The sequence below is a fragment of the Stegostoma tigrinum genome, chromosome 15, assembly GCF_030684315.1.
Source record: "Stegostoma tigrinum isolate sSteTig4 chromosome 15, sSteTig4.hap1, whole genome shotgun sequence".
In the NCBI taxonomy this organism is placed as follows: domain Eukaryota; kingdom Metazoa; phylum Chordata; class Chondrichthyes; order Orectolobiformes; family Stegostomatidae; genus Stegostoma; species Stegostoma tigrinum.
The window spans coordinates 16376665-16403384 of record NC_081368.1 but is presented as its reverse complement, the minus strand read 5'-3'; the positions used below and the strand labels follow the sequence as shown (position 1 = coordinate 16403384).

Here is a 26720-nt window from a genome sequence, read left to right as displayed (position 1 = left end):
TTTTAAAAGTTCTTCATGCTAATTAATGTAAAATTAATTAAAAGAAATAATTTGACCTGAGTTAATTTCTGGGCCTAAACAGTATAAATGTGCATGTTTGAATCTGTAATTTATCACATTGTGATCTTGTCACAGTGAAGGTACTAATTATAGTGATTGTAACGAGGTCAGCGAGGTGAGCATCATAGAATGAGTTCCCTGACTGGACCTGATTAACTGCTCCAAACAGCCAGCCCTGGCTGACATATAAATAGGATGAGCATCATAGATACATTGGTAGCTGACTCTGAATAAGGCAGTGCTAAATTCAAGGACTGTTTATGTGTAAGAAAGGGTGACTTGGTGATGGGATACCAGCCTCTCTGGAGATATCGCATCGAGCAAAGGTATCTCCTTAGAAAGAGGCAGAACATAGATTATCAAAGACTCTGAAAAAAATGACCTGAATCTAAAATGGCCAATTTTTGTACAGTAGTGCCACACTGCAATTATTTGTAAACGATTTGGATGTAGGAGTGGAAGGGTAGATTAGTAAGTGCACAGATAATACGAAGGTGGGTCGCATTGTGGACAGTGCGGAGGGCTGTTCTAGGTTACAAAGGGACATTGATAGGATGCAGAGCTGGGCTGAGAAGTGGCAGATGGAGTTTAACCCTGAAAAGTGTGAGGTGCTTCATTTTGGAAGGACAGACTTGAAAGCAGAATACAGGGTTAACGGAAAGATTCTTGGCAGTGTAGAGGAGCAGAAGGATCTTGGGGTTCATGTCCACAGTTCCCTGAAAGCTGCCACCCAGGTGGATAGAGTTGTTAAGAAGGTATATGGTGCGTGAGCTTTCATTAATAAACAGAGTGAGTTCAAGAGCCATGAAGTTATGCTCCAGCTATACAAAAGCCTGGTTTGGCCACATCTGGAGTATTCTGTCCAGTTCTGATCGCCTCATTACAGGAAGGATTGTGGAAGCGTTGGAAAAGGTGCAGAAGAGATTTACCAGGATGTTGCCTGGAATGGAGGGAAGGTCTTATGAGGAAAGGTTGAGAGAGCTAGGGCTTTTCTCTTTGGAACGATGAAGGGTGAGAGGTGACTTGATAAAGATGTACAAAATGATCAGAGGTAAAGATAGAGCAGTCAGCCAGAGACATTTTCCTTGGGTAGAGGTAGCTATTACGAGGGGGCATAGTTTTAAAGTGAGTGGAGGTAGATACAGGGGAGATGTCAGAGATAGGTTCTTTACTCAGAGAGTGGTAGGGCATGGAATGCATTGCCGCAGAGGGTAGCGAAGTCGGCCTCATTAGGGGCATTTAAGCAGCTTTAAGATAGGCATATGGATGATAGTATAAGGTAGGGGTAGAAGTTAGATAGACCTTAGGATTAGGGTAAACGTTTGGCACAACATTGTGAGCCGAAGTGCCCGTACTGTGCTGTACTGTTCTACGTTCTATGTTCTACAATAACAGGTCATCTCAACCTCCTGAATAATGGTGGATGAACTGAAAGTAGAGTAGAAAATTAGGTTAATAAATAAAATAATGCAAATGTTTAAGATATAAAACCCGAATTATAGAACATATTGTAATGGTGTACAATATTTATTATTTAGTTCCAGATGTAACTGATAGTTAAGGTATCATAATAGAGAAATTGAAGTAATAGTTGATAAATACAAAATGGATGTTGTTTGTATTTAGGGTAAACAATAAATTCAGAGAATGAATTGATAACTAAAAGGCATCTGGATGCGTATATGAGTACAAAGGGTTTAGGGCAATATGATACAAATGCTGGCAAATGATTAGATTTATGAAGGATATCTGGTCGGTTGGACAAGTTGGACCGAAGGGTCTGTTTCCGTGCTGTATATGTCTATGACTCAAAAAGTCATTTTGACCACTGGTATCACTGACTCTGAGTCAGAAGAAAATGAGTTCAAAGCCCCACTCCAGAAAACTACATGTACGATCTGGATAAATGCTTCGTTGAATTATGGGAATACTACATTCTTGATGACATTAAACCCAATCTCTATAGTGGTAAGTATAAATGATCAAATGTATCCTTTCTAAGATAAGTGAAAACTTTCTCCCTGTGTTCTGGATTTTACTTAAACCGCAATATCGGCAAATCACCAAGATGTTTTCCATTTGGAAGATTCACGGAGATCCCACCACCAACAAATTCCCTTCTAATCTCACACCCTCCTGGCTTGGACGATGATATCATTTCTTTATCATCCCTGAGACAAAATCCTGGCACTCCCTATCTAGCTATATTTGGACTGCACTGAATCAGGAAGTTTCACTATTCCTTTCTCCAGGGCAACTAGGGATTGGTAAAATGATGCAACATGTGTGATTTACATATATTATAATATCATTTATTTTTTATTTCAACATTTTTATTTGAACTAGTGGCATATGGCTTTTCTGTGTGTCTGACAGGTTTAATGACTATCATTTAAGTATATAGTCAAGGCGATGTCTTTCAAAATAACAGTGCCAGAGAGATAGTTTTGGCAGCTATTGGAGGAATTTATGAGCAAACAAATAAACAGTGCGGTGCATTATATTTCCAAATAGAAGATTCCAGCTTTTGGTTTGGTCTTGGGGAAACACCAACAGCTTGGAAAACAACTTTTTAGTTTTAAACAAAACAGAAATTGCTGGAAAAGCTCAACCTGTTTCAGGTTGAGTGACCCTTCCTCAGTTCTGTGGAAGGGTCACTTGACCTGAAACATTAACTCTGATTTCTCTCCACAGATGCTGCCAGACCTGCTGAACTTTTTCCAGCAATTTCTGTTTTGTTTTTGATTTACAGTATCTGCAATTCTGTCAGTGTTTAGTTTTAGTTTGGGCAGTTCTACTGAGTTCTTAGCTGAAACTTGGTATGTAAGAAAGGAAGATAGTCTACAATTGTTAAAACTAATTTCCTCAGTGTACGGATTTTAGTTTAAAAGTTCCAGACCAGAAATGTTTGGTTAAAACCCTGGAGAAGTTATTTGAAACTTGTAATTTTATTACGTGTTCCAAAATCTTTAAACATATGATATTTGAGTAGTTTTGTTTATTCCAATCTAACCTCATTTCTTTTGCGCAATGAATGTCTGTTTTATTGTTTTAAAAAAACTACAGCATTGTGTGTTTGTCTTTCAGTGAAATACCATCTCATTAAAACTTAGAAGAAAACAAACTATGATCTGTCAAGCCACATTTCAGTTAGGCTCTAACTTGCCCAATTGTTACATCAACTGGGACCACAGCAATAATAAATTTTGGGCTTATTAGTATTTTCCACATCCTGGGAAAGATTTTGTTTTTAAAAACCAGCAAGATCAAAACAGGTTAACTGGTCACTTATTTAATATGCTGTTTTTAGGGTTTTGCCATGGACAACTTAGCTGCCTGTGTTATGTCTAATGTGTAGTTCCTGTAAATCATTGATTACACACACCTTGAGATGTCCTCAGGACAGGAAAGGCCATATGAAAACATATATTCTTTCATCTTTCTTAATTTAATCAACAGATTGTATGTGTGCCAGAGAATAGTCATATATTTGATACCAGTTAATTCCAGAGCAGATTGAAGTTCCAAGATTTATTGGCATGTGGAAACAAATATCAATAAATCCTCGGTGAACATTAAACTGGCCCAAACAAAGTATATTGGAGATGGGTTAGAACTTTCACAACAATTTATCATATTTATACAGCACATTTAATGTTGACACAGGCAGAAATGAGGATGAACAGGTGCCAAGCCATGGAGCGAAACGTTAGGACGTGTTGTAAATAGTCAAAGAGATAGATGGAAGTGCAGGAGCAGAGTCATTTGGTGAAGGAATGACCGAATGTGAGACCTTTGTGATTGAGGGCATGGCCACCAACGCTGTGGTGAGGGAAAGCAGGGTGCTCAAGAATGGAATATTCAAGAGGAGGGACTGTAACGTAATAAGAAGTTAACAAACAAAGGAAAGGGGCAAATTCACAATTTGAGCACGTTAGAATTTTAAGTCATAGGGACTGGGAACCAACATTGTTCAGAATGGAGAAGAGTGAGGCATAAGTAGGATTTGATATAGACAGCAGAGTTTAAACAAGCTACATTTGAGGATGATGGGGGGACCCACTAAAACAGTACAGGAGTAATAGAGTCCAGAAAAAACAAAGTCACATATGAAAGTTAGAGTGGCAAATGGACTGCAGTATGGCCAGAGACAGCTGACATTATAGAAAATGAGAGAGGACAACACATGGGGTCAGAAGCTCAGTTTAAGGTCATGCAGAATGCTTAGGATCTGTATATGGGATGGTTTTTGAACATTCTGTGTCACAAAAGCATTAGCTTTCCCAATGGATCTCATCTGTGGATGTCTTTTATAAGTTGACGGTAGTCTGGTGTAATTACCCCTTACTTACATAGGATAAAACTTACAGAAACAAATGTAGCAACTTGGATCAATTTTAAAAATTGATGCAAAATGGATAGTGGATGTGCAGAGAGCACTCCCATCACCCACTACTCACACACCATAGTTGTTACAACAAATGATGGGAAAAGTAATGATGGATCCCTGTGTTCTCAACAAACCAACATACTCTATTCATCTTCAGAAAAATGCAGGGTTTTCCTGCAGAGTATCCAAAAGTAGGATCTTCAATTCCGGAGCAGTTTTTCAGCATGGTCCGATTAAACTGACAAGCTAACCGTTCTTCACTTTCATTCTTCTTTTGAATGAAGTATTGCCCAGGAGAACATGGAATGTTCTTAATTGCCTGAATGCTGTCATTGTAGGCTGTAAGAACAAAAAGAAAATTTCAAAAAACACAAGCTGACATTAGCAACAAGTTCATTCAGATAACAAAAAAAATCAACTGAGAGAGTGTCATTATATGCAGGGTGGCTCTTAAATGGAATTATCTACCCGCAAGTCGTTGAAGTGGTGCCTCCTGGCTCTTAAAAAGGGAATTGGACATCTCATTACTAAAATGAAGAAAGACACTGCTGAACAAGTAGGTAACTGAATGAGATTAGGTGGTCTATGTGAATAAAATGCACTGGTATACATTGTTTTTAAATTCATTTGTGGGATAAGGGTGTCATTAGCTAGTCCAGCAATTACTACCTATTTCTAGTTGCGCAGAAGGCAGTTAAGAGTCAACCATTTTGCTGTGGGTCTGGAGTCACATGTAGACCAGGTAAGCTTGGCCGTTTCCTTCTCTCAAGGATGGTAGTGAACTAGATGAGTTTTTCCCCCCAAAATGGATTCATGGCCATTATTAGATTCTTAATTTCAGATGTTTATTGAGTTCAAATTGCACCATTTGCCATGGAAGGACATGACCCTGGTCTCCTGAGCATTGTCTGAGTCTCTAGATTAACAATGCCAATGATAATTCCATTAGGCCATTGCCTCCCCTAAGTTTAGATGGCCGGCTTGCAATACAGAGCAATGCCAACAGTGTGAGGTTCAATTCCCACACCAGCTGAGATTACCATGAATAATTGTCCTGAACCCTCCCCTTACCTGAGGCATCGTGGCCCTTAGGATAAACCACCACCAGTTGTCTCTCTCACTAATGACAGAGCAGCCCTATGGTCTGGCAGGACTCCGGCAACCTTACCCTTAGTTTTAGGAGCCACTTCTTCTCAGCAACGTTCTGTGATTCCAAAATAATTTCAAAAACTGTTCTCTATTTCAACAGAAGAGCAGAAGTCCTATTGCAATAGCTTGCAAAAAAATGTGATATTCCTTACCAAACACAGTAACAAGAGCAATTTCTGATGGGGTATTATTGTTATTGCTGGCACCTTCAAACTGTAAATTCAATTTAAAATGATGTCAGCATTTGCTGCAAACTGTAGCAGTAAGCAAAATCAAACAAGTTCCTGTAGTGCATCACTGTGCATTGACATGCCATTGAACATTAAATGGCTATTCAGTTTTTCTAAGAAAATGAACATCATAGGATGTAGGTTGGTCAGGAATTTGTTAGGATTAGAGAGGAAGAACAGATTGTAAGAAGAGCAATGCAATGGGAGAAAGTGAGAGGGCACAGGGAAATGATTCAAGCAGCAAGATGTTACATCAATGGTTAATATTTTCACATGCTGTGTTTGGAACACTGACTGCAGTGAAGACCACATCAATGAAGAGTACTTATGTTCAGCCTTACAATTCAGTCAATTTGGCAATTTTTCTTTCATTTTCTTAAATGGTCAGATCGAAGGCGGAATCATAAACATGGACCTGATTCTGGGATTGCTGCCTCCAGATGCAGTATGTGGGATTTTTATGGCCCAGCGATAAGCATGTGGTTTAGGAGCCACCTACAGCAATTCCATCCTTGGCCTTGAGGGGTTGGACATTTTCTAACTCCCACTATTTTCCTGCAGTTGGGTCTGTTTAATTAGGAGACTTGGAGCTGGACATCTGCAATGTCGTGAAGACTCCACAGACCTTGTAGAGTTGGGAACTGTTAAACAGACACATTTAGAAGATCCTGTCAACTTCAGCTCTCAGAATTAAATGCTATGTGGTAAGTTAAATATGGTTTCATAGCCATGATTGATCAAATTGTTTTAATCTGTAACAATAAATGACTATTACATTGGCCAACATTACACAAATGTTGGCATTTATCAAAGTAGTCTAGCCATGAATAAATGGCTCTAACAATATCAATATTACTGAGAAACTGACTTTAATGTCTCATCCAGACACTGTGCAAAAGTCCAGAGACCTATTAAGCCTTTGAAGATTCTTTCAGCATCCACCATCAGCAGAACTCAAGAGCCTTATGAGAAAATTGCTTTGCAATATGCAGGAAGAGTGGGTATCAAGGATGCTTGGAAGGTGTGAAAAGCCAGGGGTGGTATGATGGTGTACAGTGGCAGCATAGGAGATGTGAATGAGCAAGGGTGGTCAGTGGGCAGGGTGAAGCAAGTTTTGTGACCATGTTGAAAACAGGACTGATATTCCAGAGGATGCAAGCACACCTTCCAACTTGCCCTTTGCAGCACTTACCTGTCTCTTTTGCCACCTTGCACCTACTTCTGAAGGTGATGGGTCCTTCTTCAGATCATCCTCACCACCTCAAGGTGCACATATGGGGGATGGGTGTTACTAGGACAGAAGTGGAATCACCAAGTCGAGAAAATTCTTGACTGCTGATTCCTGACTCAAACATGAAAATTCAGCCCCTGACACTTGTTTGGTAATTTTTAAAAATTTAGATGATCGCTTATTGCTTTTGCTCCTAAGGAAGTGATGCAGAAACTTACATTCAAGGAACTGATGCAGGCTTTGCACATAAAGTGACCATGTGCTCTCCTCTGATGAGTTGAATGCAATCATAAATCCACCAATATATGGTCTTATCATCACCCCTGGGAAAATCAAAAGATTATTGGTATTCCAGAATTCCACCACGCAGCTAACATCAAGGCAAGATCTAATAGGTATCTATCACTAATCTTGACCGTTCCATATAATAGTGTATTTATACTTCAACTATTTAAAGGTTTTATTTCCTTAGGAGTCAATCTGCACACAATTAGATCATTTCAGTAAATGGATGAAAATAATTGAACATTGCATCTGCAAATGACATAAAGACAATGTGTCAATGGTTGGACATTCTTTTGACCATCAAACACAGTTTCTAGTCTTCCACTGGATTATCCATAACCTCTAGTGCGCCTTATGATTTGGGCTGGACTCCTTTCTGAGGGTAAATTCCCCATACCCCAGAATAAGAGTCAAGAGGTGAGCCCCTCTCCACTCAGTGCCTCAACTTTTCTGAACTGATGCATCTTTACTTCTGAGGTGAGATTTTCATTCCAGGAGGAAGTCACCAGAAGCATTGGTCATTTCTGCACCCAGGGCATCTAGGAGGTGATCAGCAATGATCCCAAGCCTAAAATTAAAACTGCCCAATGGCAACAGATAAGCCATACTGTGGGGAACCTGGATGAATGGACAGGCACATTCTGGTGAGGAATTTGGGCAGGCCCTGTGTGATTTTTAACAACTTGCTGTCAACTGATTATTGGAGCCTTCAACAAATAACAAAAACTGATGCTGAAAACATGGGGGTTTACAATTTCAGCAGTGACCACAGCATCATCCCTGTGCACATGCTGTTCTAGCTGACAGTGCTGATTCTCAGAACCTATATGTTATGTGTTAATACCAGGATATGATTAATAATGCACTGTGAGTGTAGCTTCAACAAAAGTCCAGCAATGTTTTTAATACAAGATCTCAAAGTCTCAAGAGCTGACTATATTGTGACATCTGAACACAGCTGTGAGACACTAGGTAGTGATAACCTCTGCAAAGGACAAGATGAAAGGTGAATGGTCAGGAACCAGCCAATGATTGGCCTCCTTCCCAATGGATGGCTATGAATCGACAATCTGATACTTAATTGGATGTGCAGAGGCAGTGGTGGCAAGAGGGAGCCACACCCTGAGTTTTCATTGGACTTCCCTCACCAAACTGAGAAATATAAGGTCCAGCCAATGGTTAAGTACCTGGATTGTTGACTCGGTCACGATATCTTGGTGTATACGGACTGATTGTTGTAAGCATGCCATACAGGCACAGAGAAAACATTCCAGCCAGACAGGAATATAAACAAAGGTAGAAAAATAAAATAAGTGCTGCAAGGTAAAGAGAAGGTGTATTTGTGTCAGTACCCTTACATATGCATTAATTCATCACTTTCAAAATGTAAAACATTACTGTCTAATTTCTCCAACAGTTAGTGCCTCCTTCCAGTCCCTACTTGAATTATGCACTTTTTCGTGGTGATGCTGTCCACATACCTCTTCCTACCTCTTCCTCTGCTGTTTTCTCACTGGGAATTGAACACATAAATAGCCCAATGATAACACTTTGCGCTTCCCATGGCAAAGCTCTGTAGGCTCCAATCACTACATGACTTCAGCCACATTGCAGAGTTTAATAGGTGAACGGAGTGAGTCTGCATTGGTGTACAAATGTTGTTGTAATCGCCTACTTTATTTGTGAATGTTTAATATTTCTGCAGCATTTCAATGAAGTAAATCATGATTTGAAAATACGTTCTAGGGACGTGGGTGTCCCTGGCAAGAAGGTGATGGTAGACTTTCTTTTTGAATCATCTCAGGTGATTGGTCAATTCAGGGAGACATTTGAGTGTCAAACATATTGTTATGGAACAGCAATCACATACAAGCTTTACTGAGTAAGGACAGTAAGGTGGCCTTCCCTAAATGACAGCAGTGAATCAGTTGGCTTCAAAGCCACTTTTACAGAGACCTGGTAGTTATTTAGGTGTTCCCATTGACATCCTTATATGGTCAGAAATAATGCTACTTCAAAGTCTGGCCAGAGTCTCATTTTGCTGATACAATCTATCATTATTTAACCATCACAATGATCTCTAAATCACAAGGAATTCATTAAGATAATGCCTCTGCTTTCATTTCAAATATTATAAATATTACATGATGAACAGTTTCATTAAGATTAGGTAGTCATTTTTTAATTGCACTTTTATACATAAAGATATTGGGATTGGGAATGCTCGTGATCATCTACCATAAATGTGACTGGGGACTTGGAGAAACAATTGTGTTTCAGTATACATATATTGCCTGTTACACTGATGTTCTCTGTGTCACAGACTGAAAAGAATTTAAACAAACAAAATCAGTCAGCAAAACATAACATACATTGCACAAGAGGCAAAATGCTATTCATCCCCAACAGGCTGCCACTTAAAACTGGAGAATTCTAAGCAGCATTCCAACTTTTACTTCACATTCATAGACTGTGGACCTTAAGGAATAATTTCACATTAGTGACAGAATAGTCTTCTGCATTGAATAGTACCTTACACACCCTGTAATTTGACTTACCAAAGGCAATATCATAGGATATTTATGAGTATTGTTAAAATGTGATGGACAGCAAACAGTTTATGGCTATTGCAACATCCTCATTCTTGTGAGGTTATATAATGAGGAATTTTTTACTGTAGTTGGAGAGGGTAGAACTTGGGAGCGCAGCTTAGGAATTAGAACCAGGCTTTACAGGATGTATTTAAGAAACTTTATCACACAAAGATTGAAAGAATATTGGAACCCACTTCTGTAAATTGCAGCCATAAAACACCTCCTGTGAGGAAGAAGGCCATTCAGCCCATTGAGGCCACATCAACTCTCCAAAGCACATCCCACCCAGACCCTAACACCTACCCTTTACCCGTGCATTTCAAATGGCTAATCCACCCAGCCTGCACATCCCTGGGCACTATGGGTAATTTAGCATGGCCAATCCACCGAATCTGCACATTTTTAGACACTGGTAGGAAACTGGAGCACCTGGAAGAACCCACACAGACACGGGGAGAATATGTAAACTCCACTTGGAGAGTCACCAAGAGTGGAATCAAACCCAGGACCCTAGCACCATGAAGCAGCAGCGCTAACCGCTGAGCCACCATGTCAACCTGCAACTGATGTTACGGCAATGGACACACAGAACAGTACATTAAAGGTCTTTTTCATTGAGAAATGGTTATGGAGACTGCCAAATCCTGCTTCATTCCCCATGGTAACACCCTGACCAGTTAGAGTCCACTTGCTTGTTCTGAAGTTAATCTGGTAACTGAAATAGGCAGGTACCAGACTCTGCTGCATTTCCATGCAACCATGGTCCAACTGATCACCACCCCTTCGAAATTTGTGTTTTCTTGCAAAGTTTGGTTTCTTGCACCCCAGTCCTTATGAAATCAAAAGCTTAGGTTTTGTGCCTCTTTTCAGTTATGTTTATGTTCTGTATGACTGAGCTGTTATTATCCATTATATGTGCAAAACATTGTTAAGCCCTGAGATATTTCAGCTGTTGACATAGTAAATTATTGATCATATTAAGTAATGTATTGCCTCATAGTCATGGTACTGAATAACATGAGAAAATAAGAATGTAAATATAAAAATCACAACATCAGGGCAATGCAGGTTCAGAGGTTCAAATTATGTTCAACACCACTTTTAGCATGTCACTAAACACAGCCATACAAAATTCTTATATGATCTACTTTAAATAGTATGATTAAAATAAGGCACTAATGAATTATGGGAAAGCGCAATAACTGATAAAACAGTGCAACAAATGGAATTCCAATCTCTTTGATTTAATTTTAATTCATATTTTAAGGAATTTAAGTTGCTCTCACTTCACTGGCATTATTTCACTAGAACTATAGTGGAAGCCCTGTATCGTGTGCATTAAAAGAATTTCTGCCAAACTTCTGCCAAATTACAGCTAGTGGAGCAGCTCCATTGAATTTCCGGCCATAATTAATTAGGTGATGAAAATATTTTGCAAACCTCCACAAAAGATCATAAAAGGTGAAATAGCACACTGAGGTCATTCCTTTTAGTGTAAGACAATGGAACACTTGCTTTAAAAATGTATTGAATTTACAGCTGACATTTACTGTCCACATCAGCAAAAGAAAGTCCAAATCACATTTGATTAACTACCTGCTAATAAAATTGCCATTCAGAGCCAAGTATTTATTTGGGACCAACACGTTTAGATCACTTTTGGATAAACTATTGATAATTGTCCTAAGGAGACTGCATCTACACGCTAAGTCAGGGAAATAAATATAGCAAATCATAATGCAGTTCACTCTTGTAATTCTTTCAATGGAAAGCAGCAAGTACTTGTTCTTTGCAGTTGCCCAGTTTTTGATTAAAGAAGTGGTTGTTGGCTAATTTCTCGACTACAGTTACAGCTTGTTCCAAGTCATTGACAGACAAGAACGTTACTGAAGCTTTTTTTAGACATTTCAAAGTTGTACAGATTTTCCTATTAATGGGTTTATTGTACTCAGTGAGATTTTCTGGTGACATAGGGAATAGTGTGGAGCCTTCAATTTCCTGATTTGATCATTTCCAGTCCTTTCTGTGCACAGGTTACTGCAAATTTATATTTTAGTCAATTTAAAAGAGGCCATTGTGACTTAACTAATTGAGAAAACTTAACCAAAAAGCAAAATACTGTAGATGCTGATGATCTGAAATAAAAACAGAAATGCTGGGATTACCCAGCAGATCTGGACACATCTGTGGATAGAGAAACAGAGTTAACATTTCAGTTTGTGACCATAATTCAGAAAAAAATCCAATTACAGGCACTCACTCAGTGCCTTAAAAGAACTTTGTTAAATTGTTTCAGCTCTTCAGGAGGGGCTGTGCAATACATTTATTAGCAGAGTCTGGAAAGTTCATAAATGTACAGCTAAGGAGTAAACACATGCCTTGTTTTCAAAGGGATTTATAAACCAACAGCATATGACTTTTCAAATGTTGTTCCATGACCACATGCTACAAGATTTATATGGAATACTCAGAAGTGAAATGAAAAAGCAAAAGGTGGAGGAAGCTAGGGTCAAGTTCAGCTAGAGAGGATTACATGCAGGCAAGGAAGGAGCTCAAAAATGGTCTGAGGAGAGCCAGGAGGGGGTACGAGAAAGGCTTGGCAGAAGGAATCCGGGAAAACACAAAGGCATTTTACACTTACGTGAGGAATAAGAGAATGGTCAAAGAAAGAGTAGGGCCGATCAGGGATAGCATAGGGAACTTGTGTGTGGAGCCTGAGGAGGTAGGGGAAGCCCTAAATGAGTTTTTTGCTTCTGTCTTTACGAAAGAAACAAACTTTGTAGTGAATGAAACCTTTGAAGAGCAGGTGTGCATGCTGGAATGGATAGAGATAGACGAAGCTGATGTGCTGAAAATTTTGTCAAACATTAAGATTGACAAGTCGCCAGGCCCGGATCAGATTTGTCCTCGGCTGCTTTGGGAAGCGAGAAATGCAATTGCTTCGCCACTTGCGAAGATCTTTGCATCCTCGCTCTCCACTGGAGTCGTACCTGAGGACTGGAGAGAGGCAAATGTAATTCCTCTCTTCAAGAAAGGAAATAGGGAAATCCCCGGCAATTATAGACCGGTAAGTCTCACGTCTGTCGTCTGCAAGGTGTTAGAAAGGATTCTGAGGGATAAGATTTATGACCATCTGGAAGAGCATGGCTTGATCAAATACAGTCAACATGGCTTTGTGAGGGGTAGGTCATGCCTTACAAACCTTATTGAGTTTTTTGAGGATGTGACTAGAAAAGTTGATGAGGGTCGAGCTGTGGATGTGGTGTATATGGACTTCAGTAAGGCATTTGATAAGGTTCCCCATGGTAGGCTCATTCAGAAGGTCAGGAGGAATGGGATACAGGGGAACTTAGCTGCTTAGATACAGAATTGGCTGGCCAACAGAAGACAGCGAGTGGTAGTAGAAGGAAAATATTCTGCCTGGAAGTCAGTGGTGAGTGGAGTTCCACAGGGCTCTGTCCTTGGGCCTCTACTGTTTGTAATTTTTATTAATGACTTGGACGAGGGGATTGAAGGATGGGTCAGCAAGTTTGCAGACGACACAAAGGTCGGAGGTGTCGTTGACAGTGTAGAGGGCTGTTGTAGGCTGCAGCGGGACATTGACAGGATGCAGAGATGGGCTGAGAGGTGGCAGATGGAGTTCAACCTGGATAAATGCGAGGTGATGCATTTTGGAAGGTCGAATTTGAAAGCTGAGTACAGGATTAAGGATAGGATTCTTGGCAGCATGGAGGAACAGAGGGATCTTGGTGTGCAGATACATAGATCCCTTAAAATGGCCACCCAAGTGGACAGGGTTGTTAAGAAAGCATATGGTGTTTTGGCTTTCATTAACAGGGGGATTGAGTTTAAGAGTCGTGAGATCTTGTTGCAGCTCTATAAAACTTTGGTTAGACCGCACTTGGAATACTGCATCCAGTTCTGGGCGCCCTATTATAGGAAAGATGTGGATGCTTTGGAGAGGGTTCAGAGGAGGTTTACCAGGATGCTGCCTGGACTGGAGGGCTTATCTTATGAAGAGAGGTTGACTGAGCTCGGTCTCTTTTCATTGGAGAAAAGGAGGAGGAGAGGGGACCTAATTGAGGTATACAAGATAATGAGAGGCATAGATAGAGTTGATAGCCAGAGACTATTTCCCAGGGCAGAAATGGCTAGCACGAGGGGTCATAGTTTTAAGCTGTTTGGAGGAAAGTATAGAGGGGATGTCAGAGGCAGGTTCTTTACGCAGAGAGTTGTGGGAGCATGGAATGCGTTGCCAGCAGCAGTTGTGGAAGCAAGGTCATTGGGGTCATTTAAGAGACTGCTGGACATGTATATGGTCACAGAAATTTGAGGGTGCATACATGAGGATCAATGGTCGGCACAACATTGTGGGCTGAAGGGCCTGTTCTGTGCTGTACTGTTCTATGTTCTATGTAATCAGATGAAGCAAAGAGTGATTAATTGAATAGATAAGCAGCTAACCTAAAAGGAGATCTGTAAACACATTAATAGCAAAAGGATAGTAAAAGAAGAAATTTTAGCAATCAAAAAGGGGATTTATACTGAAAGACGAAAAGCGTGGCTGGGGCATTAAATGAATATTTTGCAATTGGCCTCCCCTACACACTTAGGCCATTCCCCCCATCTCTAACAATATTTTCTGATTTGCCTGTCTGTCTCTGTAAGTGTGCATTGTGGGGGAAGGAAAGTTAAAAAGGCGTTACAGTTTAAACTAGTAAAATTATTTGTTGACGGTTCATAGTTGTTTACCTGTGGTTAGAATCTATTTGTTTGTAATGAATAGCTAGTCTTGTTAAGTAAAGAAGCCTGGTGTATGTTTTCTGTTAACTTGCTAACCCTGCATCTATCAGACGGGTAAACTTGGGATGATGCATACTTTGATGAAAATGTTTGATGAAATTGTGGAGACCCCAGGAGTAGCAGGGCTTGATTTCCAGTGCGCCACTCCAATGAGGTGTAACACGATTATGAATTCAATTATGAATTATTCTCTCTATTCCTTCTAGAATACATGTACAAAATTTCATACGTTACTCCATCTTTTGTGTTTCATCCAGCATATAGGGGAAAAAAACAAAGAACAGCAGATGCTGGAGATATGAAACAAAAACAGAAAGTGCTGGCAAAACTCAGCAGATCTACTAGAAACTGTGGCGAGAAAGCAGATTTAACGTTTTGAACCCGGTGACTCTTCATCAGAACTGATAGCAGGGAAGTTGTGTAAAACATTACTGAGGTCACATCTGGAGCACTGCACCCGGTTCTGGTCTTCCTCAACAAAAGGTTACAATTACAGAAGCAGTTCACTCGAGTGATTCCAGGAATTAAAGGGCTATATTAGGAAGTTTGCAGTTTAGAAGAACAAGAGGTGATCTTATTCATCTTATTCCACCATAAAATATTCACCACAGATTTCAGTTTCTCGAGCAATTTCTGTTTTTGTTTCAGACTTCCAGCATCCAAAGTTCTTTGCTTTATTTGAGGATTTGAACTAAATTGACAGGGGATGAGAACCTTAGAGGAAATTCAGAATGGAGTGTAGCAAAACTGCTAATGAGAAGTAGAAAAGTAGCAAGCAAAATTTGAAGAAAGATAAGGCATCAAACTGGATCAGAATAATATTTAAATGGCAGAATTAAAGACACTCTATCTGAAGCCATTTACAATTCACAGAAGGAGCAGATTGAAGTAAATGGATCTAATGTAATTGCCATTGAAGAGACATGGCTACAGGATGACCAAGATTGGAACCTGAATATCCAAAGATGTTCACCATTTAGGAAGAATAGACAGAGGGGAAAGTAAGGTGATATAGCACTCTTAATAAGGGAAGTGATTAGAATGTTAGTAAGAGTGGATCTTAGATCAAGTAGTCATGACATAGTATCTGCTGAATGGAGCTAAGATACAATCAGGGCAGCTAACATACGTTGGAGATGTGTATATGCCACTAAACAGTAATGCTGATGTTGGGCATGGTATAAATGAGGAAATTAGAGATGTTTTTAATGTAAGTAATTTAAGTACCAAGAATATGAATGTGAGCTGGTTTGAAACATCACGGTGGACTCTAAAAGCTTCTTCAGTTATGAGAAGGAAGAGAATAGCTTGGACAAATGTGCACCTATTATAGACAGAGATGGGGCAATTTATAACAGAGAAACAAAAGCATTACTCTGCATTTCGTCTTCACAGAAGAAAATATCAAAAATCTCTCAGAAATACTAAGCAACCAATGGCCTTGTGAAAATGAGAAGCTGTGAGAAATTAGTATTAGTAAAGAGATAATAATTGAAAAGTTAACTGGATTGAAGTTTGGTAAATCGTCAGACCAGATGAGTTTCATGCCAGAGTGTTGTAGGAGATGGTTATAAGAGAGTGGGTGCATTGGTGGTTATCTTCAAAACTTCTGTAGCATCTGGAAATATTCCTGTGGACTGGGAAGTAGCAAATGCAACCAAAGAATATGTGGATGGGGCAGTAAAGTGGCACTGAGATAATCAGCCTGATATTGGATGGCTAAGTAGTCTCAAACAACTGAATGAACTATTCCTGTTCTTATGTTCCTAAGTCCTTAGAGGCCACAGTAATGATCTTATTGCATTGTGGAGCATGATAAAGTGGTTTACTCATGCTCTTAATTCTTGAATGCTTCTACACACTCACACACATTTGCCAGGGTCTTCACAATTAACTATTCCTATTAGTTTGACTACTGTGTTAATTAACTTGTATTAATTAACGTGCCGTCTTGTTTACAAAATCTTACATTACGTATTGAATCAGAATTGAATGCTGCTTGAACGTAATATTCCCATCGTACTTTTAATGTGAAAACTATTTTAAATCTGCACTCTTCTATTGTCAGTTTATTCTTTAGGGCTTGTTAGCTTTTCTAATTAATCACAGTGCCTTAGTCTTTTAAATGAAAATTCATATTACTGACACTTTAAAGTGGCTCAAAATCCATTCACTGTGGATGCATGATGTGCTTCTGAAATTAACTTTTTACTGGCCTCAACCTTTGTGGCCATCTGCAAGCATAAGGCAGCATCAAATGTGCAATTAGTTTTACTCACACCAACTCCTGGATGTTCTTCCCAAGAATTCTCTCCTTTCTGGGTTCCACAGAAAAATTTTAAAGTTTTTCATCTTTTCATCCCAGGATTTGCCATTTTTGGTTGCCATCACTTCGGTTCCAGTTACCACTTGATCTTTATCTTCCCCTTTCTCCCCAGTCAAGTTTTCCTGAATCAGTGAGAGCAGGATACCAATGGTAAGTTTAGTTTGAGTTCAGAGTGCTGTTATATTACCATAGTCTTCAAAAAGTCCTGGAAATTCAGCAATGCCTTACAGTACGCTACTTCCTGTTGGAATACCTTGGCATTGTCAGATAAGTTACTTAGCACATGTACAGAACGCCTCCTCATTACTGTGTCAATATGTCAGTGTTAATTAAATGATACAAGACATTAAAGCAATGAAATAAAGTACTTGGAGATAGAACACTTTAAAGTATAACTTGTTTAATTGAAAAGCATTCCTCTGTAAACAGAAGCAGGGTCTGTTTCATAGGTTTACAACTGATCATATTTGTGCTGTCTTCATATATCAAACCCTGGTTAAAACAAAAGAAATAAGAAACTGCTTCCTATTTTAAGTTCGTTATCCCAATACCCATACTGTAGCGGCATACGATGTTTCTAAGTTGCAAATGGTTCTCTTTGCAAATCATTCACTAAACATCTTACCGTGCATGGTTTACATTCAAAGAAAAACAGACTGAATAACTCAAAAGGTTGTGCTGTGTGGGGAACATGTTGCTATCCGCTGGGGATTGTCCCATGGCTCTGCTCATGGTTACACAGAGGGCACATTGGGTCAGAAATTTATTTGCATAGTGTAGACTTACCTCGATCCCCTTGGGGAGGTGGCACCAGGCCGCTATGTGACTCGCATGGCGTTCTTCAAGCCTAGCATTGCCACTATGCAAATTTCACCCCTTAGGTCGTTTGTCTGTTGTAACAGGTTGAAGGCAGTTGCATTGCCCCCTCTGGTGCAAACAAGAATGACGAGCATTCCGACACACTGTGGGTGAATTGGTCCTGGCTAGTCTTTCGAAAAATTGAACAAAAGCAAACTTTTAGCTCTTTTTGACGAGGTATAATTTTCCATTGACAGTCACGTCTCTGTTTGAAGCATATCTATCTCAGAATGAAGAGTTGAAACCCCATTCCAGAGATTTAAGCACAAAATCCAGTCTGTCATTCCACCACACTAGAAACAAGGTACTTCACCATTAGAGTGTTGCCTTTTGGATGAGACATTAAACCAAGACTCCATCTGCTATCTCAGATGGATATAAATGGCCTTACAGCACTATTTCAAAGAAGTTGTGAGTTGGTATCCTAACTGATACTAATCTTTTAGCTAACACCACTGAAACAGTTTATCTGGTCATTATTACGTTACTGTTTGTGGGAGCATTTGAATTTGGTAATATGGTTTCCATATTACCTACACTACCACAGTGACTATATTTCAAACTTAATTGATTGTAAAGCACTTTGGTGCAACCTAAGGTGATGAAACAGAATTTATGAAGGCAAATCTTTCTTCCATTATTTAAATTAATTTTAAAAATCTTTGTGGCTGTAAGTTGGGCTCCTGATTCACCAATATCCAAATTGAAATATTAATCAGGAACAACTTAACACCTATTTTGGGGGTCCATATGGTTGAAAATAATCTAGATGGTAACAGGTTATGTTTCCATTGGTACTGTGATGAAAGGAATATGAAATCACTTTTAGAAAGTGGATTTTCAAAATTATTTTGAAAATCCACTTTCTAAAAGTGATTTCATATGACTGTTGGTTACCTTTATGAAGATATTTCTTAAAAATATAAGGTCTAGATCAGACAATCCTTCCAAAATAGTGATCTAATCCAATATGTGTCATAGAGCCCCTGGAGTTTTTTGGAAAATTGTTTGTACTGCGGTGTTTTAAGATAGGTGGAGTAAACATTGAAGACCATAAGCTGGTTTTCAGTTCAGAACAATAAAGGATTCATTTGAGTTTAGAAGAGACAGAAATTAAAATTTTCCAGCAAAGTTCAGAGTTGGCCCAAAAAGTAGAAAAGTTCAATTTGAGAAGCTTCCAAACAAGGAGTGTTTGATTAGAAATCTGCAGATACTAAAAGATGAGAAGGTTTGTGGTCTCTGATTTGTGAGTAAGAAGACTCCACAATTCACAAGCCAGAATTAGGGGAAAATCAGATGAGGAGAAAGTAAAGATTTGATATGGGGAATTATTTCTTTGAATTTGCGTCTCTGTAACAACTAGAATCAGAAGCCAGTTTGAAACTTTGTTTTTTACTGCGTGTTTTAAGCTTTTTCCTAAGTGTTCCATATTTAAATAGCTTGATTTTTCGTTTTTCTTCTCTTTTGCGTAATAAACTTCTGTCCTGCTGTTAAAGAAACATGAATGATCCCTGGAATGTAGGCCTAACATATGGCTGAGGATCTTGGGATTGTACTCATTAGAGTTTAGAAGGTTGAGGGGAGATCTAATAGAAACTTACAAGATAATGCATGGCTTAGAAAGGGTGGACGCTGGGAGGTTGTTTCCGTTAGGCAGGGAGACTAGGACCCGTGGGCACAGCCTTAGAATTAGAGGGGGTAAATTTAGGACAGAAATGAGGACACATTTCTTCAGCCAGACAGTAGTGGGCTTGTGGAATTAATTGCCACGGAGTGCAGTGGAAGCCAGGCCGTTAAATGTCTTCAAGGCAGACATTGATACTTTCTTGATCTTGCAGGAATTAAGGGCTACGGGGAGAGTGCGGTAAGTGGAGTTGAAATGTCCATCAGACATGATTAAATGGCAGAGTGGACTCGATGGGCCAAATGGCCTTACTTCCACTCCTATGTCTTATGGTCTTATGGTCTCAACTCTGCAGGCTTGTGCAAAAATGTTTTGGTGAATCACTACCACATTAACTAAAAAAAATGATCAAGCCAGATTTCATTTTGCAGTTTAGCTTATCCAGTAGAACTAATAGATGGCCTCATGCTGCACAACATTCTTTAATGGTCTCTGTGCTGAAGGGTATCTCATGCCATGCGTTCATGGTCTGGTCAAGCTCACCATCTGATCATACAACCCAGCTAGACATTTTGTGGACCTTGTCTTTATTCGGTAAGAATTCCTGGTTGGTTAGGCTATTAACAAGCTTGACCTTTGGTTGTATCAGTGATAATGGAAACTGCAGATGCTGGAGAATCCAAGATAATAAAGTGTGAGGCTGGATGAACACAGCAGGCCAAGCAACATCTCAGGAGCACAAAAGCTGATGTTTTGGGCCTAGACCCTTCATCAGAGAGGGGGATGGGGTGAGGGTTCTGGAATAAATAGGGAGAGAGCTTATCATATGGGGAGCGGGTTGCGGACTCTTGGTCTGTACTTGATGAAGTTTAGAAGGATAGGGGTGGGATCTGATTGAAACTTACAGAATACTGAGAAGCCTGGATAGAGTGGATGTGGTGAAGATGTTTCAGCTAATAGAAAAGACTGGGAACCACGGGCATAGCATCAGCATGAGTGGGCAACCCTTTCGAACTAAGATGAGGAGGAACTTCCTCAGGCAAAGGGTAGTGAATCTGTGGAACTTGTTGCGACAGAAGGCTATGGAGGCCAAGTCATTGAGTGCATTTAAGACAGAGATAGATAGCTACTTGGTTAGTAAGGGGATAAAGAAATAAGGGGAGAAGACAAGAGAATGGGATTGAGAACATATTAACCTTGATTAAATGGCAGAGCAGATTAACTGAATGTCCTAATTCTGCTCTATTGTTTTATGGACCACAATTTCCGGAAAGTTCTCATCAGGAATAAATAGTGAATAATAACTTACATCCTCTTCCTGGAATGTCACACTCCTTATGGTGTATGGACATTCCAGTAAACCAATACAAAAGAAGAGATGTTGAGACATCTATCTCATTCACTCCTAAAAGGAGTGACAGGCCATCAAAACCTGTTAAGGCTTAATTTAGTGTTAATGACTCTGCAGCTACCAGCCACAAAACACGACAGATCTTGTTAATTCAGTATGGAGCTGGAAGATCACAGCAGGTCAGGCAGCATCAAAGGCAAGAGAGTCTTCATCACCCTTTATCAGAACACAGTAGATCTTGTTAGCTGAATAGCCGATCTGGAAGCCCCAATCACATGGCCAAAACAGCAGGTTTATTTAAATCACTTTAAATTATGATGTTTTTGATGTCTTTCCTCAGTCTGCCTATAACACCAGAAAGTAAGCAGCTCCAGTCTTAGCTTCTGATCTCAACATCTCTCAAAAGTTTGATTTCTGAAAATAATCATGTATTTCAGCTGTAAAGTGAACTAATACCCAGTTTACAACTATAGGGGAGGCAATGGCTTAGTGGTATTATCGCTAGACTGTTAATCCAGAGACCCAGATAATGTTCTGAAGACCCAGGTTCGAATCCTGCCAGGGCAGATGGCGGAATTTCAATTCAATAAATATCAGGAATTAACAGTCTAATAGTGACTGTGAATCCATTGTCAATTGTAGGAAAAACCCATCTGGTTCACTAATGTCCTTTAGGTAAGGAAACTGCTACCCTTACCTGTTCTGGCCTACATGTAACTCCAGACCCACAGCAATGTGGTTGACTCTTAACTGCCCTCTGGGCAATTAGGGATGGGCAATAAAGGCTGCCTAGCCAGTGACATCCATGAAAGAATAAAGGATAAAAAGCACCTTCAAATATAATTCCAATGCATTGGAGCTCCGAGGAAAAGGACTTCTGTGCATAATCAGCTTTGAAGAGCATCTACTGGACACTGCTTTACTGAACTCCGTAAATGTTGTGAAGACTAATTCCAATACCTTTGGCTTTTAAATAGTTTGTATCTTTTCCCCTTTCTTATCCTTTTTTCTTTCTTTGATGTGTGTGTGCGTGCGTGTGTGTGTGTGTGTAAATGTTGTACATCATTCTCCTGGATTTTGAATGCAGTCATAAACTCAACTTTGTTTTAACCCTAAAGATTTGCTGTGGATCACTTTAAATCGGACTTTACCAGCAAAGTTTGGAGAGTTAACTCCACCTACGTTAAAAACAAAGAAGAAAATAAGAAAGTAAAATTAAACACTAAATTCATTACAGACTGAGCAATAAGTATTATTTGAATCACTTCTCCATATTGTCAATGGCACTACTAATTCACTAATTCATTGAAACGTTTTACTCGATTACTCCATCAAGCACAGTGTGTGTCAGGTCAGGTCCCCATTTGACCTCAACAGAAGGACCTCAGCTCAAAATCCTGCCTTGGTCTTCCAAATAATCTGACAGAGAATGGTAATGTAGAATTTTATTGTTTGCTGTGCATTAGGATTATGCTTGGAAACCTGCATTATCTGATGGTGGATCATTTAGAAATATAGAAATATGATTAGAACCATCGCTCTGAAAGGAAACTGTAATCAGGCAGTCAAATAAATAAATAGGAATCAGAAACATGGGAGCTAATTTTAACCTCCCCAAAGTGACTGTACTGAGGACATGAGAAGAGCAGCCTATTCCACCCAAACCCCTTTTTTTTAATTTCAAAAATATACTTCATTCATTCATTCAAAAAACTTTATGTATGTACATTAACACAAAAGCAGTTCAGTTTTGCACAGTTGTCTATCAAGCAAGCACAAAACGTTAGAGCTTGTCTATACACAATTCATTGAAACGTTTTACTCGATTACTCCATCAAGCACAGTGTGTGTCAGGTCAGGTCCCCATTTGACCTCAACAGAAGGACCTCAGCTCAAAATCCTGCCTTGGTCTTCCAAATAATCTGACAGAGATTGGTAATGTAGAATTTTATTGTTTGCTGTGCATTAGGATTATGCTTGGAAACCTGCATTATCTTTAACACATACGATACTAATACTCACATATATTTGACACACTAGGAGGTCCAATAACTGAACCGACCCCCTGTTTACCTTTAGCAGGAAGATCTAGATGGTGGTCTTTCCCCGCTACACCTTGGCGGCAGCTGCCCCAAATTTTACTGCCTGGACTTTAGAATGTGCCAGTCTGCAACACTCGGTTGGGGTCAACTCCTTGTTCTGGAAGAACAACAAGGTTCAGGCAGACCAAAGGGCATTTGTCAATAAGTTGATGGTCCACCAGGCACAACTGATGTCGGTCTTGGTTTGTGTCCTGGGTAACTGACCTGTACAGCATGAAGTCCCATGGCACAGAGCTGCACCGGACGAGTCTCGACAAAAACCATTGCATCTTCCTCCAGGCTTCCTTTGCAAAGGCACATTCCAGAATGGATGTGTGACAGTCTGTACCCCCCACAGCTGCTTCAATGGCAGCATGTGGTGGCGTAGGCTTAGTGGGCATACATTCGGGATCTCACAGGTAGTTCCCTTCTCACCGCCAGCCAAGCGATGTCTTGATGGTTGTTGGAAAGTTCTGGTTTTGAGGTATACAGTCAAATGATTTTGACAATCTGCTCAGGCAACCACGCAATAGGATCCACCCTTTCCTTTTCCCATCGGGTCTTGAGTACACTATGTGCTGACCATTTCCTGATGGACCTGTGGTTGAAGGTGTTTTTCTTTGCTAAATTCTGTATGAAGGACAGGTGACACAGAACAGTCCAACGACTTGGACCATTCCGTGGCAGCGAGGCCAGTCCCATCCTTCACAACACCGGGGGAAGGTAGAACCTCGGTATGTGATGACACTTACATAGAACATAGAACATAGAGCATTACAGCACAGTACAGGCCCTTCGGCCCTCGATGTTGTGCCGACCTGTCATACCGATCTTAAGCCCATCTAACCTACACTATTCCATGTACGTCCATATGCTTGTCCAATGACGACTTAAATGTACCTAAAGTTGGCGAATCTACTACTGTTGCAGGCAAAGCGTTCCATTCCCTTTCTACTCTCTGAGTAAAGAAACTACCTCTGACATCTGTCCTATATCTTTCACCCCTCAATTTAAAGCTATGCCCCCTCGTGCTCGCTGTCACCATCCTAGGAAAAAGGCTCTCCCTTTCCAACCTATCTAACCCTCTGATTACTTTATATGTTTCAATTAAGTCACCTCTCAACCTTCTTCTCTCTAATGAAAACAGCCTCAAGTCCCTCAGCCTTTCCTCGTAAGACGTTCCCTCCATACCAAGCAACATCCTAGTAAATCTCCTCTGCACCCTTTCCAAAGCTTCCACATCCTTCTTATAATGTGGTGACCAGAACTGTACACAATACTCCTACTGCGGCCGCACCAGAGTTTTGTACAGCTTCACCATAACCTCTTGGTTCCGGAACTCGATCCCTGTATTAATAATAGCTAAAGCACTGTATGCCTTCTTAACAGCCCTGTCAACCTGGGTGGCAACTTTCAAGGATCTGTGTACATGGACACCGAGATCTCTCTGCTCATCTACACTACTAAGAATCTTACCATTAGCCCTGTACTTTGCAATCCGGTTACTCCTACCAAAGTGCATCACCTCACACTTGTCTGCATTAAACTCCATTTGCCACCTCTCAGCCCAGCTCTGCAGCTTATCTACGTCTCTCTGCAACCTACAGCATCCTTCGTCACTATCCACAACTCCACCGACCTTAGCGTCGTCTGCAAATTTACTAACCCATCCTTCCATGCCCTCATCCAGGTCATTTACAAAAATGACAAACAGCAGTGGACCCAACACCGACCCTTGCGGTACACCACTAGTAACTGGTCTCCAGGATGAACATTTCCCATCAACTACCACCCTCTGTCTTCTTTCAGCAAGCCAATTTCCAATCCAAACTGCTATATCTCCCACAATTCCATTCCTCCGCATTTTGTACAATGGCCTATTGTGGGGAACCTTATCGAACGCCTTGCTGAAATCCTTGGTGGTTGCATGCAAAGGGCTTAGGGACAGTTTGATGCAGCCACACACAAAGGTAGGCATCAGGATGACAGCAACATGAGGTACATTCTTCTCGCCATTTCTCAAGTTTTGTACATCCAAGTCCCTGCAGACCCCATCTATTTTAGGCTTCCTGATGAAATGGACAATGGCTCAGTTGACTGAAACAGCACAATTTTGGGGGATGGGCCAGACACGTGCCACATACAGCAAAAGAGAGAGCAACCAAACCTTAAACTTCCAAAACCACTAACAATACCTGTTGCTGTCAGTGCCAGAGCCATACTTTCTGGTTAAAACAGACAGACAACCACCTTTACATTGTGCAAGTATAAACTGAAGATGAGAATAAATCTTTCCAATACAGTCTATCTATATTTCATTGTTGCTCTGTGAAAAAAAGTCTTCTCAGATCTAGTGAATTATGAATACATGTGAATTTTTATGTAAAATCTGAAAGTTCGTATTTGCAAATTAGTTGCATATCTTCCAACACACCTTATGCCCTTTACATATTAGAACACAATTCTATATCTGTGAATGAGCTACTTACATTAATTGATGGTTCCAAGTGTATTGGATATTAAATTAATTGTAGTGCTATGTAAGGAACAGAAGTCAGGAGACACACAAAACGATCTGTCTGCTAAGTAAATGCATTGTGCTGACCTTAACTATTTGTTAATCAAACCAATCTATTCCTGAAATGTACCAAATTAATTGATTGCATTTTCTGGTAGTCAACAAAGTCTGGCGATTTTGTTTGTGGCAACCACAGAAAGAATTAATTCTAGGCTTTTGGTTACCATTTTATGTAACTTAGGGTAAAAATAGTACTCAGTTTCAAATGTCAGATGCTAATCATCATTTAGAAAATGTTTTAGTTAATAAGTACTCCTAGAAGCACCTCATTAATGATATTACTGCAAAATCTACAAATTGAAGAATTATGACAAACTCTGATCCATTTTTAATATTACAGAAGGGTAAGTATTCATTTAACAGCTAAATTAGAACAACCGATTCACAATAAGTTGGAAAATCAATTACCATTCTGCTCAAATTAGATTTTCCCTGACTAATATTTCTGGATTTCTGACTGCGTGGTGGTGGCAGGGGAATTCTCTGCAGCCATTAGATATTCATTTTTATTCTTTGCTACTGGTGTATCACTACTAATTTTCATCCATATGTCTACTTGAAGAATGGAAAGTGAGTTAACAATGCACACAAGGACATGGAAAATGTATTATTTCCTCAGGTAATGCATAAAATCATGGCACTCACAGGATCTGAATTTTATTTTCATTGGGGAGCCATTTCTTCTCAAACCTCCCTCCCAAATCCTACTAAAATATTTTTGTAACAAAAGCAGAAATTGCTGGAAGATCTCAGCAGGTCTGGCAGCATCTGTGGAGAGAAATCAGTTAACGCTTTGGGTGCAGTGACCCTTCTTCAGAACTGATCATAGCTAGGAAAAGGATAGTTTTCATACAGAAGATGGGGTGAGGAGGAGGGCAGGAAGTGTAAATGGTAGAGCCCAGAAAGGAGAAAAAAGATTTGCACAGAAAAAAGGAGTGGGTAAAGACCAGTCTGGAGGAGTGAATAGCTGCTAATGGGATTTATTAATGGTTGACAATAGGTAGTGTGAGACAGTATCCCATGCAAAGAGAAGGCCCAGTGTGTGGGGGTTAGGGAAAGTATGCAGAAAGGTGCTCAGGCTCTAAAAATGTTGAACTTGACGTTAAGTCCAGAAGGCTACAGGGTTCCCAAGCTGAAAATGCGGTGCCGTTCTTCCAGCT

At 40.0% G+C, this 26720-nt stretch overlaps 1 protein-coding gene across 2 annotated transcripts in view; it reads right to left on the bottom strand.

Annotated features, from left to right (window-relative positions):
- The window catches only part of LOC125458875 (protein ATP1B4-like), a 61421-nt gene that overhangs the window by 8631 nt on the left and 26070 nt on the right, over positions 1–26720 (bottom strand). For both annotated transcript variants that reach the window (XM_048544662.2, XM_048544661.2), the window contains exons 3-6: positions 17022–17190; positions 8533–8661; positions 7279–7383; positions 4593–4789 (exon numbers count right to left, since the gene is read on the bottom strand). In XM_048544662.2, the coding sequence (XP_048400619.1) occupies positions 4593–4789; positions 7279–7383; positions 8533–8661; positions 17022–17190 (600 nt within the window). The remainder of the gene's footprint in view (positions 1–4592; positions 4790–7278; positions 7384–8532; positions 8662–17021; positions 17191–26720) is intronic.